Source organism: Chiloscyllium plagiosum, chromosome 12 (genome assembly GCF_004010195.1).
Source record: "Chiloscyllium plagiosum isolate BGI_BamShark_2017 chromosome 12, ASM401019v2, whole genome shotgun sequence".
Lineage (NCBI taxonomy): Eukaryota > Metazoa > Chordata > Chondrichthyes > Orectolobiformes > Hemiscylliidae > Chiloscyllium > Chiloscyllium plagiosum.
Genome location: NC_057721.1, coordinates 111,172 through 131,484, shown reverse-complemented (window position 1 = coordinate 131,484; position 20,313 = coordinate 111,172). Strand labels below are relative to the sequence as shown.

The following is a 20,313-nucleotide window of genomic DNA, read 5'->3' as shown; positions in this document are numbered from 1 at the left end:
CTCATTGGAACGGCGAAGGATGAGGGGTGACTTGATAGAGGTTTATAAGATGATCAGGGGAATAGATAGAGTAGACAGTCAGAGACGTTTTCCCCGGGTACAACAGAGTGTTACAAGGGGACATAAATTTAAGGTGAAGGGTGGAAGGTATAGGGGGGATGTCAGGGGTAGGTTCTTTACCCAGAGAGTGGTGGGGACATGGAATGCGCTGCCTGTGGGAGTGCCAGAGTCAGAATCATTGGTGACCTTTAAGCGGCAATTGGATAAGTACATGGATGGGTGCTTAAGGTAGGACAAATGTTCGGCACAACATCGTGGGCCGAAGGGCCTGTTCTGTGCTGTATTGTTCTATGTTCTATGTTCTAAATGCATAGTCTTCTAAGTGTACCCTTGCTGTAAATCTACAATAGTGAGGAGAGTGGGTTCTTTCTTGATTACATGTTTAATTGAGACCTGTCTCTTGATTAAATTTTAAATATATAAAACATAGGTACTAGTTAGCCCGGAGCAGTGTTTTTTTTTAGAACAGTACAACTGTGCTATTTTCTGGGTCTGTAGATTATTAAGGTGCAAAGATGGCCTTCAGTAGAGTGATGTGCTCTTCCTGTTAGATGCAGGAGTTTAGGGAGATTTTCCATGTTGATTGATGATTATGTCTGCAGGAAGTGTCTTTGGTTGCAAATCCTATCAGATCACGTGGATCAGTTGGAGCGGCAGTTAGAAGCAATGGAGAATTTACAGGAGCTAGGGGGTGTGATGGATGGCAGTTATAGGAAGGGTGAAAAGCTATAGATACACCCTCTCAAAAGCTTCCACATCCTTCCTATAATGAGGTGACCAGAACTGAACAAACTTTCCAAGTGTGGTCTCACCAGGACTTTACAGAGCTGCAGCAAACCTCATTGCTCTTAAACTCAATCCCCCTGCTAATGAAAGCCAACACACCAGAATGCCTACTCAACAAACCTATCAATTTGCTTGGCAACTTTGAGGGATCTCTGGACGTGGACCCTAAGATCCCTCTGTTCCTCCACACCCATGCCAAGAATCCTGCCTTTAATCCTGTAATCTGCTTTCAAATTTGACCTACCAAAATGAATCACTTCACACTTTTCCAGGTTGAACTCAATCTGCCACTTTTCAACCTAGCTCTACATCCTGTCAATATCCTTTTGCAACCTACAGCAGCCTTCTATTCTATTCACAATCTTCATGTCATCGGCAAACTTACTTACACACCCTTCCACTTCCTCATCCAAATCATTTATAAAAATCACAAGGCTCAGAGGTCCCAGAACTGATCCCTGCGGAACACCACTGGAAACTTGAAAGGGTTCAGAAAAGATTTACAAGGATGTTGCCAGGACTGGAGGATTTGAGCTACAGGGGGAGGCTGAACAGGCTGGGGCTGTTTTCCCTGGAGCATCGCAGACTGAGAGGTGACTTTACAGAGGTTTATAAAATCATGGATAGGATAAATAGACAAGGTCTTTTCCCTGGGATGCGAGAGTCTAGAACTAGAGGACATAGCTTTAGGGTGAGAGGGCGAAGATATAAAAAGGGACCTAAGGGGCAACTTTTTCACTCAGAGGGTGGTATGTCTGTGGAATGAGCTGCCAGAGGAAATGGTGGAAGCAGGTACAATTGCAACATTTAAGAGGCATTTGGATGGGTATATGAATAGGAAGGGTTTGGAGGGGTATGGGCCAAGTGCTGGCAGATGGGACTAGATTAGGTTGGGATAGCTGATTGCATGGACGGGTTGGACTGAAGGGTCTGTTTCCGTGCTGTACATCTCTATGACTCTGTGCTCCGCCATTCGAACATAAATAGACAGGCAGCAGGCTGGAAGAACACAGCAAGCCAGGCAGCATCGGAAGGTGTAGAAGTCAATGTTTCGGGTGTAACCTCAGGCGACTGACTGTGTGGAGTTTGCACATTCTCCCAGTGTCTGCGTGGGTTTCCTCCGGGTGCTCCGGTTTCCTCCCACAGTCCAAAGATGTGCAGGTCAGGTGAATTGGCCATGCTAAATTGCCCATAGTGTTAGGTAAGGGGTAAATGTAGGGGTATGGGTGAGTTGCGCTTCGGCAGGGCGGTGTGGACTTGTTGGGCCGAAGGGCCTGTTTCCTCACTGTAAGTAATCTAATCTAATCTAATCTAATCTAATCTAACCCCATTCTCCTGCCTTCTCCCTGTAACCTCAACCCCCTTATTAATCAAGGTCCTATCTATCTATCACTGCTCAAATATACTCAAAGACATGGCCTCCAGAGCCTTTTGCGGCTATGGATTCCACCAATTCACCGCCATCATTCACTCCTGATATGACAAGACCTTCAACCCCAGGATTATTCTTGTAAACCCCCTCCGGACCTCTTCCAATGCCAGCACATCCTTCCTTAGATACGGGGCACAAAACTTCTCATTATATCCCAAAGCAGTCTGACAGAGCCTTATACAGCCTCAGCAGAATATCTCTGATCTTGCATTCTAGCCCTCTTTGAAATGAATGCTAATGTTGCATTCGCCTTCTTAAGATTAGATTTTAGATTAGATTACATTTCAGTGTGGAAACAGGCCCTTCGGCCCAACAAGTCCACACCGACCCGCCGAAGCGCAACCCACCCATACCCCTACATTTACCCCTTACCTAACACTATGGGCAATTTATCATGGCCAATTCACCTGACCTGCACATCTTTGGACTGTGGGAGGAAACCGGAGCACCCGGAGGAAACCCACGCAGACACGGGGAGAACGTGCAAACTCCACACAGTCAGTCGCTTGAGGCGGGAATTGAACCCGGGTCTCCAGCGCTGTGAGGCAGCAGTGCTAACCACTGTGTCACCGTGCCGCCCACAAACTGTCCATTAAATCCATTAAATCTGAACATTAAGGCAGTCCTGAAGTAGTCCCTTTGTGCTTCAGACTTCTGAAGCCTTTCCCCATTTAGAAAACAGTCTACACCTCTAACCTTCTGACCAAATTACATGACCTCACCCTTTCCCATTTTGTATTCCATCTGCCAGTTCTTTGCCCACTCTCCTAGCAAACCCAAATCCTTTTGCAGCCTCCTAGGTGCCTCAACACCACCTGTTCCTTCAACTATCCTTGTGTCATTTATCAATTTTGCAACATGCCGTCAGTTCCTTCATCCAGATCATTAATGTGAACAGTTCTGGCCCCCGTTGACCCCTGAGAAATTCCACGATTCACCAGCAACTATCATGAAAAAAGATCCCTTTATTCCCATTCTCTCCATTCTATCAGACAGCCTATCCTCTATCCATGCCAGTGCATTGTCCCTAACACCAAGGGATCTTACCTTATTTAGCAACCGCCTGTGTGGCACCTTGTCAAAAGCCTTCTGGAAATCTAAACAGATCACATCCACTGGATCTCTTTTGTCTAACTTGCTTGCTACCTCCTCAAAGAATTCTCACAAATTTTGTCAGGCATGACCTCCCTTGACAAAAATGTGCTCACTCAGCGCTAGTTCACTGTGCCGTTCCAAGAACGCCACAATCTCATCCTTAATAATGGACTCTAAAATCTTACCGAGGTCAGGCGACAGTTTCCTGTCTTTTGCCTCCCTCCCTGTTCGAACAGGGGTGGGGTAAGTTAGCCATTTTTCAGTCCTCTGGGATCCTCCCTGACCCAAGTGATTTCTGAAACACTGTCACCAATACTTCTACAATCTCTTCAGCTATCTCCTTCAGTCCTTGGTGTATAGTCCATCCTGTCCAAGTGATTTACCCACCTTCAGACCTTTCACTTTCCCCAGCACTTTCTCCTTCGTGATGGTCGCGACACTCGCCCATGCCCCCTGACCCTCCAGAAGTTCTGGTTTGCCGCTGGTGTCTTCTACTGAGTGTCACACACACACACAAACACAGACACACACAGACACACACAGACACACACAGACACACACAGACACACACACGTGGAAGGGCTATGCCAATTCCTGTAGACACATACCTCAGCCAGAATTTCGATCCTCTTCCTCAGCATGCCCGAGATGTAGCGGATCAATCCCCAGTCCCAGTTTTGGCCGGCCTTGCTGTACAGTTCCGTCATCAGACTGCGTACTGTGGCACAGTTCTGTCCTCCAACGTTGGTGTCCCAGTCCAGGCCTCTGGATCAAAGCAAGGAGCAAGAGCAAACAGGTTTTAGTGAAAAACATCCACACTTACTTCAACACCAAACACTGTTAAAGGTTTGGGAGCAGAACATCACAGTGAGATTAAAGCCCTTTTTTTTAAAAAACTCTTTCACAGGAATCAAATACTTCATTCACTGCTCATCTTTAATTGACTGTGACCTGAATGGCTTGTGAGGAACATTTCAGAGGGCAATTCAGGGTTAACCACAGGAGTCACATGGAGTAGGTGAGACTGGGTAAGGCCTACAGATTTCCCTTACTAAAAGGCATCAGAGATGGATTTTAACACGATAGCTATCATGGTCACTGGCAGTGAGACCAGTTTTCAGCTCCAGATTTATTATGAACTGAATTTAAATTCCACTGGGCAGGATTCAAACCTGTGTATCACTGAGAGCACTTCTCTGGATTACTATAATGCAGTGACATTACTGCACTATGTTATCTCCTTGATTCGCTGATTCCCAAAATAACTAAGTGGGGTGGCTGTCTTTACCAGTAGTCTGGCTGGAGAGTCTAATCGGGAACCTGGGAGCAGGGTATTACTGTCAGGGATCTCCATGACAACAGTCTCAGCTATTGATGGGCTGGGGAGGTGTGAGGAGTGTCCAGGGTAATGGAGGCCTGAGACAGTTCCCCGAGGCTTCACCTGAGGCCTTTCCCAATGCCTCCCCCTTCAGCCTCACTCCAAGACCTACTCCTCTCGGCCTTGTCTTGAAACCTTTCCCCCATGAGGCATGCCACCAAGGCCTGGACAAAATGAGCCCCACACAAGGAAATCTCAACTTTAACAACCTGTGTAATGTAATTACGTGAGGTGTGTCTACAACAATGGTTCCATGCCTGTCTTTGCTTGAGCCTCTCGAATGGAAATTTGGCAGCAAATGGTGAGCGTGAGGGGGAGGGTTTGAGCTGACTGAGTGACTCTATAAGGCAGCACAGGAGCAATACACAGTCCAACAGCTCACTGAAGCCTCATGAGGCCAGATGAACCCAAGGTGGCTGGTTTTCAGCAGGCATGTTCAATCTGACCCCTCACGACACCCCGCGCTCCCACATACTCCCACTCCCATTTACCCCTTCCTGCACCCCAGTAACAGTGCTGTCCAATCCAATGGGGGCACCCGGAGACCTTTAAATGGGCAATTATGAATAACTGACACCCAGGGGTTTTGGACAGTCGGGAGGGCAGGGGGCTTGAATGGGAACTTCCCCAAAGGACTTTTGGGATCATGAGGGGGTTTCGCTGCCTCTTACCTCAGTGATGGGGAGCTGCCAGCCAACTGCAGGCTGAAAACTCTCCAGGACAGGACCTCAAATCCACCCCACCCTGGGGCCACTGAACAGCCAATTGGCTGGTGTTTCCCTCGAAAGGCCAGAGGCTGCCCTCTCCCCTGACCCGAGATCCCCAGGTGGGAGTGGGAGCTTGTTTTGGGCTAATTGTGGATTAAAGAATCCACATCCTGTGTAATCCTGCCCTCTGGTCCCAGGGCCAGCTTTAATTATAAATAAATTCCTGGTCAAATTCCCCTGCCAGTTTCCACAGTGGAATCCAAATCAGTCTCTTGGAGAAACCAGTCCAGGTTTCCCCACAAGTTTCCGCAATGCCGCTACTTCTCCCTGCTCCCTACAGACAGCCTGGGATGGAGAGGGATATCCATCAGCCTGTGGGATAGCACACACGCACGCAGACACATGTGCATGTATACACACACGCACGCAGACACACGTGCATGCATACACACGTACGTGCATGCATACACACGTACGTGCATACATACACACGCGCAGACACACTTACACGCATGCATACACACACACACACACATGCATACACACACACCTGCCATCCAACTGGTCCAGGGTGGGGGGCGGGGACACTGTTGGATTGGACAATTACATGGATAGGAAAGGATTAGAAGGATATGGGCCAAGTGCAGGGAAATGGGATTCGCGTGGATGGACATTTTGGACGGCATGCCCCAGCTGTAGGACTCTATGACTCGATGCTTACCTGCCCACTGCCACCATCTTAGTGAGCAGCTCAGTTTCACAGCCAGCTCCAGCAGGAAGCTGCTCTTGCAGAAACAATTTCCAAGGACATTGCTGGGATTGGAAGATTTTAACTATAAGGAGAGGCTGGATATTCTGGGGCTGTTTTCTCTGGAGCATATGAAACTGAGGGGTGACCTTATAGAGGTTTATAAAATCATGAGGTGCATAGATAAGACAAATAGTCAAGGTCTTTCCCCAGGATAAGGGAGTCCAAAACTAGAGGGCATAGGTTTAAGGTGAGAGGGGAAAGAATTAAAAAGGGACCTAAGGGACAACTTTTTCAGACAATGGTGCGCGTATGGAATGAGCTGCCAGAGGAAGTGGTGTAGGCTGGCACAATTGCAACATTTAAAAGGCATTTGGATGGGTATATGAATAGGAAGGGTTTGGAGGGATATGGGCCGGGTGCTGGCAGGTGGGACTAGATTGGGTTGGGATATCTGATTGGCATGGATGAATTGAACTGAAGGGTCTGCTTCTGAGCTGTACAACTCTATAACCACGAGGCAAGTGGAGACGGGATTAATCCGTGCTGAGAACTGCATAAAGAATTCCATGCAAATCCCAGCTCAGCCGGAGATTAACCGCAGGATCTGCTTCACTTGGCACAGAGAAACCTGGACCCAGCTCGATCCATCAATAAACCAACACAGAATTGATTGCACAGTTAATTCTCCTTCACTTATACCTCAACTATTAGACAACAGAGAATATTTCCAGACTGTACCCAACTGGAGGGAAAGCAGGATGATTGTAATTTTTGTTTTAAGAAGCACATGCAGCATCCCTGAGCTTAGCTCTTTAATCTGATCTTCGCATCTGACCATCTCGGATAGAATAGGAAGAGAATAGTGCAAAATGAAACTGGCTTCAAGTACGTCAATGTTATGGTGACACGGCCAATAATGTTCAAAAGCTTCATCAGATAATCACTGGCATTTAATGTTCGCAGTGAGGAACTTAAAGCTGAAACATTCCCTGGATTGATGCCAGTGGATGACTGGGATTTGTGTAACTGCGGAGTGAGGTGGGGGAAGGTCCTCGGCTCACGTTGTTAACATTTCCTTGCACCACTATCAACAAGTATTAGGTTTCACTAGAGAGATTGTTTATTTAAGGCCCGTGGCGTTTGTAGGAATCTGAAATAGCTGAAATTTTAGATTTCAAAAAGAACACAAATGGTACAATTACAGCATTTAAAAGGCATCCAGATGGGTATATGGATAGGAAGGGTTTGGAGGGATATGGGCCAAGTGCTGGTGAATGGGACTAGATTAGGTTAGGGTATCTGGTCGGCATGGAAGCGTTGGACCGAATGATCTGTTTCCATGCTGTACATCTCCGTGACTCTAAGAGGTAGGATCAGAATTAGGCCATTCAGCCCATCAGATCTTCTCTGCCATTTAATTAGATCACGTTTGATCTGAGAATTCTCAACTCCACTTTCCTCCGTATCCCTCCTCGAGTCTTGACTGTATTTAATGAATCAGCCTCACATTCACTACCCCCTGACTGAAGAAGTTCCTCCTCATCATGGTTTTGAGGGGCGGTCCCTTATTCTGAGATGACGCCCTCTGATCCAAGACTGTCCCACAAGGGGAAGCAAACTCTCCACAGCTCCCCCTGTCAAGCCTCCTGAGAATCGTGTGCACTCCAATAAGGTCATCTCTCATTCTTCTCACCTCTAATGAGCACAGGCCCAACCTACTCAACCTCTCCTCATAAGTCAGTCGCTCCAGACTCAGTGAACCTTCTCTGGGCAGCTTCCAATGCTATTTTCTTTTCTCATCCTTCAATAAGGGGACCAAAACTGTTCACAGTATGCCAGCTGTGGTCAGACTAGTGCCTCAAGCAGTTTTAGCAAAACCTCCACATTGTTCTGCTCTATTCCCCTTGAAATTAGGTCCATTCACATTCCCTATCACCTGCTGGATGTCAATGCGACATTTTCATGCCACATGGACTCCCAAATCCCTCTGTTCCGTAGCTCTCTTCAGTTATCTCCATTTAAATAATACTCAGCTCCTCCATACATCCTGCTGAAGTGCATGACCTCACACTTCCCCATATTATATCCCACCTGCCAAGTTTTTACCCACTGACTGATTCTGTCTACATCCCTCTGCAAACACCGAGTCTATTCTCACCACTTTGCCTTCCCACCTATTATTGTGTCATCTGCAAGTTTTGCTAGATTGCATCCACTTTCCTCAACCAAGTCATTAATAAGTCCTGGAAGTAATTGTGGTCCCAGCACTGATCCCTGGGGCACTCCACTAGATACAGGCTGCCACCCAGAAAACGCTCCCCTCATTCCAACTCTCTCTTTCCTATTGGTTAGCCAATATCGATAAGCATTATCAGAAAAACTCCCCTCAGTAACATGGAAGCTTAATGAGTAGCCTAACGTATGGGGTACCTTCATTTTTTTTTAGATTTCCTACAGTGTGGAAACAGGCCCTTCGGCCCAACAAGTCCACACCGACCCTCTGAAGAGCAACCCACCCACACCCATTCCCCTACATTTACCCCTTCACCTAACACTACGGGAAATTTAGCATGGTCAATTCACCTAACCTGCACATTTTTGGACTCTGGGAGGAAACCGGAGCACCCGGAGGAAACCCACGCAGACACGGGGAGAATGTGCAAACTCCACACAGACAGTTGCCCGAGGCGGGAATTGAACCCAGGTCCCTGGAGCTGTGAGAAGGCACATGAAATTCATACAGTCCTCAGTAAACTCAGTAAAGATCCTTAGACAGCACCTTCCAAACCCATGACCACTTCCATCTAAGAGGATAAAGGCAGCAGATACATGGGAACACCACATGGTAAGTTCCCCTCCAAGCCACTCGCCATCCTGACTTGGAAATACATCACCATTAAGGGCAACACAGTGGCTCAGTGGTTAGCATTGTTGCCTCACAGTTCCAGGGAGCTGGGTTCAATTCCATCCTCGGGTGGCCACCTGTGTGGAGTTTGCATATTCTCCCCGTGTCTGTGTAGGTTTCCTTCGGGTGCTCCGCTTTCCTCCCACAGATGTGCAAGTTAGGTGGATTGATCTTGCTAAATTGCCCACAGTGTTCAGGGATGTGCAGGCTAGGTGGATTAGCCATGGGAAATGCAGGGTTACAGGGAATTGGCCTGGGTAGGATGCTCTTTGGAAGGTTGGTGTGGACTCAATGGGCCCGAATGGCCTGTCCCCACACTGTCAGGATTCTATGAATCTATGTAAACAAATAGATAATAATGCAATACACACCAAGCCTGCTCAACAGGAAAGGGACATTTAAGTGACTGCTGGACAGGCACATGGAGAGCAGTGAGTTGAGGGGTGCGTAGGTTAAGTTACTATATTTTACATTAGGATTAAGCCTCGGCACAACATCATGGGCCAAAGGGCCTGTTCTGTGCTATACTTTTCTATGTTCTATGTATAAAAATCACCAAAGGGTCAAAAAGCTGATAGTAACAGCTCCAAAAATAGAATAGGAACCGAGAACTTGCAAGTGATACCAGAATCATCATGAAATAGGTTTACAGTTCGATTCGGTGAAAGAAACATGGCGGCCCCTTGAAAACCGAGAATGGTGGCACTGTCCGTGGAAGTGATGGACATGCTGAATATTTCCAAAATGACTATCATTCTCACTTTGATCAATCACAGTGTTAAGGACATACTGCACAGGGAATCTCATGCCGCAGTTAATGATGGCATTCAAAGCTGGGAAGAACTTTCATCCTGAAAAGTTCCTGGCTCCAGATTTCCCCACAAGTGGATCGTCTCTTGCAGGGTCCCACCCTCCTCGATGAAGATCTCAATCCCAGGCACATCCTGATTGGAAAGGTTAAGCCCGGGATCATTCCGTGCCAGGTCAGTGAATGAGGTGGTAGCTGCCAGGAGTCACCTGGGCATGTTAAATTATCAGATCACTGCAGCCTAATCGCTTTTGACCATCTGCGGTGGTCACCAAGAGTGCAAGGTGCAGCCCAATAGCTCCTTAAGTGGCATTCCTTATGGGGAAACCCATGGGATGGGCTTATCTTTCAACTAAAGGGAAGGAAGCATTGGCTTCAATTCTTCTCTTGCATTTAACCCTTCAAGATCCCGAAAGGAGGTTTCTTAGTGAAATGGAAACAAAGTGCACAGATAAAACACGAAGCCTTGCAGATGGAAATGTATCCGAGTGCCACTTACTTAATGACATACAGAATGTAAAGGATATCCGCCTGATCTTGCAGTGTGAGGCACTCCTTCAGCTGTTCCACAAGTGAAGCAATGTCCACCTCACCACGAGCATCCTTGGGCAAACTCAGATCCACCTGATGGTCCGACTTGGTCGAAAACTAAAATAGAAGCAATGCAATTGTTCCCTCACTTATTTGTTCATTTATTTATATCAAGCATAATACTGAACGACAACAACATTCAGAGTCTATGTGCCCAAGTGCACCACTCTGCTTCATAAGTGTTGTATTTTTGTCACATTTTGAACCAGATGCCTTGCCATTATAAACCTTTCTGTCTAAAGTTAGAGGTCAGAGGCTCGGAATATTGCAATGAGTAGCTCCCCTCCTGACTCCCCAGAGCCGGCCCAGCATCTACAAGGCACAAGTCAGGAGTGTGATGGAATACTCTCCACTTGCCTGGATGGATGCAGCCCCAACAACACTCCAGGAGCTTGACTCTATCCGGGACAAAGCCTGTTTGGAACCACCTCCACTCGTTCCAGCACGGATGCTCAATAGCAGCAGTGTGTACTAACTACAAGACGCAATGCAGAAATCCATAAAAGATCCTTAGAAAGCACCTTCCAAACCCATGACCACTTCTATCTAGAAGGATAAGGGCAGCAGATACATGGGAGGACTACTCCCTCCAAGTTCCCCTCCAAGCCCCTCACCATCCTGATATGTAAATATATCACCGATCCTTCACTGTAACTGGGTCAAAATCCCGCCCTAACAATACAGCCTCTCCATCATAAATAAAAGCAAATACTGCAGATGCTGGAATCTGAAACCAAAAGGGAAAATGCTGGAAAATCTCAGCAGGTCTGTCAGCATCTGCAAGGAGAGAAAAGAGCTGATGTTTCGAGTCTAACTGACCCTTTGTCAAAGCTTTGACAAAGGGTCAGTTAGACTCAAAACGTCAGCTCTTTTCTCTCCTTATAGATGCTGACAGATCTGCTGAGATTTTCCAGCATTTTTTCTTTTAGTTTCAGCCTCTCCACTGCTCATTGGGAAACCGACATCCTGCTCGGAAGAAGTTAAAAATTACCTGACCCAGCTTACTGAGCAAACTATGATTGGACACACTCTGGGAAGCAGCAATTCACATGAACTGGCTTTAATATCTCTGGATTACCAAAGCTATCAAACCGAGAACTTATCACCTGTCCTTAATAGAGCTCTTAAGGATAGTGGAATCAAGGGTTATGGGGATAAGGCAGGAACAGGATACTGTTTGAAGATGATCAGCCATAGGGCAGAATGGCCTACTCCTGCACCTATTGTCTATTAATTTCCTGAATGCTTGTGTATGTGGAAAGAGTAATGAAGCAATTGCTGTATGTTTCAAATGGTTCGTTAATTAGCCCTAACTCTGACTTCGGTTTAAATTTTTTGTTGTAAGTTTATTTCAAAAATCAGAATGCAAAAAGCAGTGTTTGGGGAACAGGAGTGAAACAGGAAAAGAATAAATCAAACAATACCTCCCTGTTTCAGGCTCAAGATGGGAAATGTAGTTTCAAATTTAAATTCACCCCATTCCTCCTTTTGTCTGTGATGAAAGCAAATGGCAGAGGGATGTAAACCAAAGTAAATATCACAGCTTAGCCCAGGGAGGTGGTCTGCTGAGGGTCCATCATGTGAGTGAGTGAGCGAGAGAGAGTGAGAGAGAGACTGAGACTGAGACTGAGACTGAGAGTGAGAGAGAAGTGTGGATTGGGTGCTCTGGTTTCCTCCCACAGTCCAAAGGTGTGCAGGTCTTGTGGATTAACCAAGCTAAATGTGAGGTTACATAGTTGGGAAGGCATGGGTCTGCCTCAATGCAGACACAATGGGCTGAATGGCCTTGATCTGCGCTGTAAGGATTCTTACAGAGAGAGAGAGAGAGAAGCAGACAGATTTTTGATGATAATAAGAGTGTTAAATGCAATCAAGAGGAGACAGGCACATGAAATTGAGACCACATTTACATAGAACATAGAACATACATAGAAGAATACAGCACAGTACAGGCCCTTTGGCCCTCGATGTTGCGCTGATCCAAGCCCACCTAACCTATACTAACCCACTATCCTCCATATACCTATCCAATGCCCGCTTAAATGCCCATAAAGAGGGAGAGTCCACCACTGCTGCTGGCAGGGCATTCCATGAACTTACGACTCGCTGAGTGATTTAGTGACCAGATCAGTCACGATGTTGAATAGTGAAGCATGCTGGAGGGGCTGAACCACCTATGCCCGCTCCAAATTCATACATACTGTGCCAAAGGAGACTAATCAGCCCATCCGCTTGTGCTAGATCTTTGAAAGAATCACCTTCCTTGCTGTACTGTTGCTACTTTGTCCCTAACTCTTACAGCCCTTATGCTCGAGCACGTGTCTCACTTCCATCCCCTTGTCCAATTGATCTTTCCTGATCCTAACAACTGAACATTTCTCCTTATTCCTGCCTCCCCTACTTAATGTTTGTGGTCAGTGATTGGAATCTACAATCAATGGTTACTGAGCGACGGACTCCCTCCTTCTCTGCACAATCAGAGTTTCAGATCATCCTCAACGTCTCCATCAGCCCACTTCTGTCGTGAGAACACTTCCAAAGTTTCCAACCTGTCTTCATGACTGCAGTCTCTCAGTGCTGGTTATCATCCTGGCAAACCTCCTCTGTACCCCTTCTGGGGCCTTCAGATCTTTTCACAGGACGCAGGGAGCAGAACTCAATCAGGGCTGAAATGGTGCCAATGGGGTGGGCTCCATATGAACCAGTTTCTCAGAGTAACTGAAGGACAGCAAAGAGGGGAGGAGAGATCTCAAAAAAACAAGATGAACTAGAAGGAGTAGAGAATGGATTCTCCTAAGTGGGAATAGTGTTTATATAAAATAGTTTAGTAAAAAAAAACAGCATTCACTAAAAAAAACTTTACCCAGAGAACGGTGAGAATATGGAACTCAGTCCCATAGGGAGTGGCGGAGGGAAACAATGGAGAACGTTCAAGGATAAATTAGACATGTACATGAGGGAGATGGGAATACAGGATTTCAGAGATGAATTCAGATGAGGAAGAATGGGATATGGCTTGACTGGAGCTTAAAGACCAGCATGGACTGGTTGGGCAGAATGGCCTGTTCCGATAACTTGTGGAAGTCAAGATTTGTTGACTGCAAAATTAAAAAAGAGCACACCCTCAAACTCGCAGTGAGCCTGAGAGATTAGTTTATCGTCTTGTTCAGGTTGGGCCCTGTAGAGCACGAGAAAATCATTTCTACCAGAAATGTCACCTCATTCTCCCCCAACAGGTTGAAGCTTTCAAAAATGGAACTGAATAAATCTTTTACTGAAAAACACAGACACACACAATATTGCAGAAACTCAGCAGGTCTGGCAGCACCTGTGGAGACAGAAACCGAGTTAACCTTTCGAGTCCAGTGACCTTTGTTCAGATGAATCTGTTCTTCTCTCCACAGATGCTGCCAGACCTGCTGAGTTTCTCTCCAGCATCCTCTGCATTTGTTTTAGATCTCCAGCAGTGGCAGGATTTCATCTTTATTGAAATCTTTTGTTGGGTTGGAGCTAGAAAGCAGCTTAGCTAAACTAATTGGGAAACTTGTTCAGACAGAAGTATAGATCTGATGGGCCAAATGACATTTTCTACACATTCCCATTTTATCTGGTGTAGGTGATAGCAGGTAATGTACTGCTATACTACTCAAGTAGTAAATATTAGGTAATGTACTGCTATACTACTCAAGGAAAACCATCCTGCACAGCTTGAACAGTTCTTTAGTCGTGACCCTATTTCAATAGGTTTGTTTAAAATGTCAATACAATGAGTCACATTAAACACTAACCTTCCCTGGCTGCAGCTTTGGGACTTTCAATAAGTTTGCAGTTTTCTGTTGAGGAATTGGAACTTTAATGGGCAGGTACAAGGAAACATCTGTGAAAAAAAAATCAAAGGAGACACATAGGATTCAGCAGTCGTGGACAATGTTAATGTGTACAAAGGTCTCAGAGTTGTTTCAGTATTGGGTATTACTACACTCAGAAAGACAGGAAGAGATTTCCCTTACATTAGACAATTAAGCCACTTACAATGCATGTGTGCACGTGATGTGTATGTGTGAACGTTTATTTGTGCCTGGGAGTATGCGTGTACATTTGTGGGAGAAAGTGTGTGCGTGGTGTGTGTGTTTGTGTGAGCACGCACATGTGTGGGTGTGGTGTAAAATTCCAAGCAGTGGAATGTGGTGAAACGGTTAAAAATTATGTCCCAATACATGTGTGAATCTAACCGGAATGGAGGTGTTGCTTAGTGCCGTGTGAATCTTCTTATCTGTATGTAACCAGAATGGAATGTGTTTTTTAGCCTTGCTCTGCTGTTCACATGAATGTTTATATCTGGAAAAGAGTATATCAGCCGGAAAAGTCTCCAGTAGAATTTTTTTAAAACAGTGGGTGAGACAGAGAGGGCGTGTGTGTGATTGTGGGAAAGTGTAAGTCTTTGGGAGAGCACAGGCGTGGGACAATGTGTGTGTGTATGAAAGTGTGTCTGTGCGCTTGTGCATGACAGAACGTGGGTGTGTGTGTTTGTGGGAAGGTGTGTGTGGGAGAGAGCGTGTGTGTGTGTGGGGAAGAGTGCGCACGTGTGGTAGCACACCCATGTGTGGAAGCATGTCTGTGCGTGTGAGAGGGAATGTTTGTGTTGTGGAAGACTGTGTATGTGAGAGAATATATGTGTGTGTGTGTGCGCATTTGCGAGTGCATGCATGTATGCAAGTATTTGTGAATTTGTGAGAGAGTGTATGTGCAAGTGTGAATATATGTTAGTTTGTGTATGTGTCTGTGTGCTCATTCCACAAGCAAGAGATTTCCACCTCAAGCTAATCTGTTTAATTTGGTAGTGATTCCTGTGTTTAATGGGGAGTCTGCAACCAGGGCACAGTTAGAGAGTTCTGAGAGGAAATCTTTGTTGTCAGCAAGTGGAATGTCAGAGGACTTTTAACCCATCTGCAAACCTTTGGATACCAGCTCAGATAGTTAATCGTTCCATATCTGACAAATATCTGGCTAGGAGTTTTTTTTGTCAAATGTGTGTACAGGAAAATGGGAGCTAGAATGTTTGGCTTAGATTATATGTAGCTGAAAATGTGTTGCTGGAAAAGCGCAGCAGGTCAGGCAGCATCCAAGGAACAGGAGAATCGACGTTTCGGGCATAAGCCCTTCTTTCCTCATTCCTGAAGAAGGGCTTGTGCCCGAAACGTCGATTCTCCTGTTCCTTGGATGCTGCCTGACCTGCTGCGCTTTTCCAGCAACAAATTTTCAGCTCTGATCTCCAGCATCTGCAGCCCTCACTTTCTCTCTTAGATTATAAGTAACCAAATTTTGAATACCTTGAAGGTAACAGAGAGATCTGGGTGTTCAGGTCCACTATACCCTGAAGGTGGCAACGCAGTTCAGTAAAGTGGTCAAGAAGGCATACGGCATGCTTTCCTTCATCAGACGGGGTATTGAGTATGACAGTTGTATAGGACTTTGGTTCAGCCACATTTGGAATACTGTGTACAGTTCTGGTCGCCACATTACCAAAAGGATGTGGATGCTTTGGAGAGGGTGCAGAGGAGGTTCACTAAGATGTTGCCTGGTATGGAGGGTGCTAGGTATGAGGACAGGTTGAGAGGATTAGGATTATTTTCATTAGAAAGACGAAGGTTGAGGGGGGGACCTAATTGAGGCCTACAAAATTATGAGAGGTTTAGACAGGGTGGATAGCAAGAAGCTTTGTCCCAGAGTGGGGGACTCAATTACTAGGGGTCACGAGTTCAAAGTGAGAGGGAAAAGTTTAGGGGAGATGTACCTGGAAAGTTCTTCACACAGAGAGTTGTGGGTGCCTGGAATGCATTGCCAGCGGAGGTGGTAGAGGTGGGCACGATACCGTCACTTAAGAAGTACCTAGACAGATACATGAATGGCCAGGGAGGGAAGGGACACAGACCCTTGGGAAATAGGCAGCAGGTTTAGGTAGAGGGTCTGGATCAGCACAGACTTGGAGGGGCGAAGGGCCTGTTCCTGTGCTGTAATGTTCTTTGTAACCATTTAAGGTAGAGCAATAGTGTCATGATTTTACAGTGGAACCTCATTGCTTCTCCATAAATCGCTGGGTTTTCAGGTTTGAACAGAATAATACCACTCAGTATTAAGAGCATAAAGGTAAATAAATTGTATCACTCTCAATCAGAACAAGCAAGCTGATTACTTGGTAACTCCAGTCCCTTCGTTTTGGCCACCATCGATATTATGTCCCTGGTAGTGTGAGCAGCCTCAAACACGTGATGCATGCCTGGACTTATCGATGTCGGAGGCAATCGCTTCGACATGGGTGTTGTGCTTTGGAGCAGATGATTTATATATTTCACAAGCTCATCTTCACTATCACCTGTGGACGTGAAAAAATAAACAGTAGACAGCACAAGTCCAGACCCATTATTTGGATTGTTTAATAGAAGACAAAGCAGCCAGATACTCGTAAATCACCTTTCGACGATTTCACAAAAACTCTCTCTCTCGGCAGATTCTCGACGTCAAACCTCTCCACAAGATGTCTTTCCTGACATTCGTCCCAAGACTTGTTCCTGGGCTGATTTCCTAAAATGTACACAGCAGCAGCAAGATGTCTAAAATAACTGCTGAAAGGACTTCAAAGAGATTCTACAGGTACATTAAGGACAAAAGAGTAACTAGGGAGAGGGACCCCTTTTGTTAAGAAGGATTATGGTGTGTTGGCTTACATTAGCAGGGGGTTGAGTTTAAGAACCGCAAGGTTATGCAGCAGCTCTATAAAGCTCTGGTTAGGCCATACTTGAAATATTGTATTCAGTTCTGGTCGCCTCATTATAGGAAAGATGTGGAAGCTTTAGACAGAGGAGATTTACCAGGATGCTGCCTGGACTGGAGGGCATGTCTTATGAAGAAAGCTTGAGTGAGCTAGGGCTTTTCTCATTGGAGCCAGGAAGGATGAGAGGTGAGACTTTATACAGCTGTACAAGATGTTGAGAGGCATAGATAGAGTGGATAGCCAGGGCGGAAATGACTATCAACAGGGGCATGATTTTAAAGTGACTGGAGAGAGGTTTTAGGGAGATGTCAGAGCAGTGGGTACGTGGAATGCACTGCCAGCAGTGGTAGTAGAGTCAGAGACATTAGGGACATTTGAGCTTCTCTTGGATAGGCACATGGAAGTTAGTACAATGAAGGGTATGTAAGTTAGCCTGATCTTAAAGTAGGATAAAAGGCCGGCATAACATTGAAGGCCGAACATCAATACTGTGCTGTATAAGATAATGTTCTATAAGATAATGTCCCAAATCCTATACTCAATGCTCTGACCAATGAAGGCAAGTGTGCCAAAAATCATCTTCATTATCCTGTTCTGTGACACCACTTTCAAGGAACTATGTACCTGCACTCCTAGGACACACTGTTCAACAACATTCCCCAGGGCTGTGCCAATAACTGTATGTTCTGCCCTGATCTGCCTTACCAAAATTCAACCCCTCATATTTCTCTGCATTAAATTCCATTCCTGGCCCAACTGATCAAAATCCTATTTTACTCTTAAATAACCTTAGTCACTATCCAATATACCACCAATTTTGGTGTTATCTGAAAACTTACTAGCTATGTCTCCAATATTCTCATCCAAATTGTTTAGGTAAATGACAAAAAATAGCAGACCCAGCACCGATCCTTGTAGCACATCACTGGTCACAGGCCTCTAGTCCTAAAACCAGCTCTCTACTACCACCATCTTCTTCTGCCATCAATTGAATAGCTCTCCCTGGAACCCATATGATCTAACCTTACTAACCAGTCTACGATGCGGAACCTTGTTGAATGCTTTGCTAGAGTCCATGTAGGTAACATCCACCAGTCTGCCTTCATCTACCTTCCTGGTCACCTCTTCAAAAAATTCAATCAATTTGTGACACACAATTTCCCATATACATAGCCATGTTGACTATCCTTAATTAGTTCATGCCTTTCCAAATGTGTGTAAATCCTGTCTCTCAGAATCCCCTCCAACAACTTACCCAATAAGGATATTAGGCTCACTAGTCTATAGTTCCCTCACTTTTCCTGACAGCCTTTCTTAATTACTAGCACCACATTAGCAACTTTCCTGTACCTCATCCATGGCTGTCAATGATACAAAATCTGTGTTAGGGGTCCTGCAATTTCTTCCCTAGCTTCCCACAACTTCCTGGTCCTGGGGATGTATCTACCTTAATGCGTTTTAAGGCCTCCAAGCATTTCTCTAGTAATGTGGACTCTTTTCAAGACATTAGCATTTATTCCTTTGAATTCCCTAGCTTCCATGTCTTTGTCCATGGTAAATACTGATGAGAAATATTCTTTTAGGATCTCACCTATCTCCTGTGGCTCCACAAGTAGGTCACCTCATTGCTATTTAAGGGGTCCCTCTCCCGAGTTACTCTTTTGCCCTTAATGTACCTGTAGAATCTCTTTGGAATCTCCTTAACATTATCTGCAAAAGCTACCTCATTTCTCCTTTCTGCCCTCCTGATTTCCCTCTAAAGTGTATTTCTACACCCGTCACACTCCTCAAGGGATTTACTTGATCCCCGCTGCCTATACCTGATATATGTCTCCTTTATCTTGACCACAGCCTCAACACCTCCTGCCACCTTGCTCTTCACACTAACAGCAACATGCTGTCCCTGAACTCTTGCTACATCGGTTTTGAAAACCTCCCACTTATCAGACCTCCCCTTTTTCTGCAAACAGCCTTCCTGATCAACTTTTGAAAGTTCCTCTCTAATACCATCAAAATTGGCCTTGCCCCAATTTAGAACTTTAACTTTTGAACCAGACCTATCCTTCTCCATCACTATGTTAAAATTAATGGAATTGGTTACTGGTCCCAAAGTGCTCCCCCACTGTCACCTCAGTCACTTGCCCTGCCTTATTTCCCAAGAGGAAGTCAAGTTTTGTCTCTCCTCTACTAGAAACCATCTACACATTGATTATGTTTACCTGAACACACTGAAAAACTTTCTCCCCATCCAAGCCCTCAACACTGTGGCAGTCCCAGTCTATGTTTAAAATTAAAATCTCCTATACTTATAAAATCTCCCTACTTATTTGCTCAGTATTCTGCTGGCTAATGGGGGGCCTATAGTACAAAGTGATCACCCCCTTCTTATTTCTCAGTTCCACCCATATAGCTACACTGGATGATGCCCCAGGAATAGACTCTCTAAGTACCAACATGACACTTCCCCTCCTCTCTCTGCTCCCCTTTTATCCTTCAAACAGCTATCTCTAGCCTAGAACATTGAGCTGTCAGTCCTGTCCCTCCCTCAGCCATGTTTCTGCAATAGCTTTGATATCCCAGTACCATTTTCCCATCCAGCGTACAGGATCAAGCTCTTTACAGACACAACAACATGGGCCTGCTTTACAACAAACTGAACTGAATTAACTAGGTGACAACCACTCTCTGATTCACTCCAAAAGGTAGAATTGGAAAAGCTAGACAATGGTGGAGACTGGTGGGGTGGGGTGGGGTGGGGTGGGGTTGTGGGGGGAGGTTTGGGAGACACGTGCAGCATTCTGAGCAGCTTCAATAAGCACAGAAGCAGAGGAAATGAAAAGAGCAGTCAGCCAGTCAGCCCTCTGAATATGCTTCACCATTCAGAAACCTCTCCTCATCTCAATCTGAGGTGACCTACCCTACATTCTTAAACTGTGACTCCTGTTCCTGATCTCCCCAGTTGTAGGAAAATGATTGCTGGGCCCCTTGCTGAGATATTTGTATCATCAATAGTTACAGGTGAGGTGCC

At 45.6% G+C, this 20,313-nt stretch overlaps 1 protein-coding gene across 1 annotated transcript in view; it reads right to left on the bottom strand.

The window, feature by feature from the left end:
- Positions 1–20,313, bottom strand: part of LOC122555467 (phosphorylase b kinase regulatory subunit alpha, liver isoform-like) — a 112,580-nt gene that overhangs the window by 23,784 nt on the left and 68,483 nt on the right. Inside the window, exons 20-25 of the mRNA XM_043701494.1 lie at positions 16,985–17,095; positions 16,707–16,886; positions 14,302–14,390; positions 10,422–10,570; positions 3,935–4,138; positions 1,485–1,511 (exon numbers count right to left, since the gene is read on the bottom strand). Coding sequence (XP_043557429.1) covers positions 1,485–1,511; positions 3,935–4,138; positions 10,422–10,570; positions 14,302–14,390; positions 16,707–16,886; positions 16,985–17,095 — 760 coding nt within the window. The remainder of the gene's footprint in view (positions 1–1,484; positions 1,512–3,934; positions 4,139–10,421; positions 10,571–14,301; positions 14,391–16,706; positions 16,887–16,984; positions 17,096–20,313) is intronic.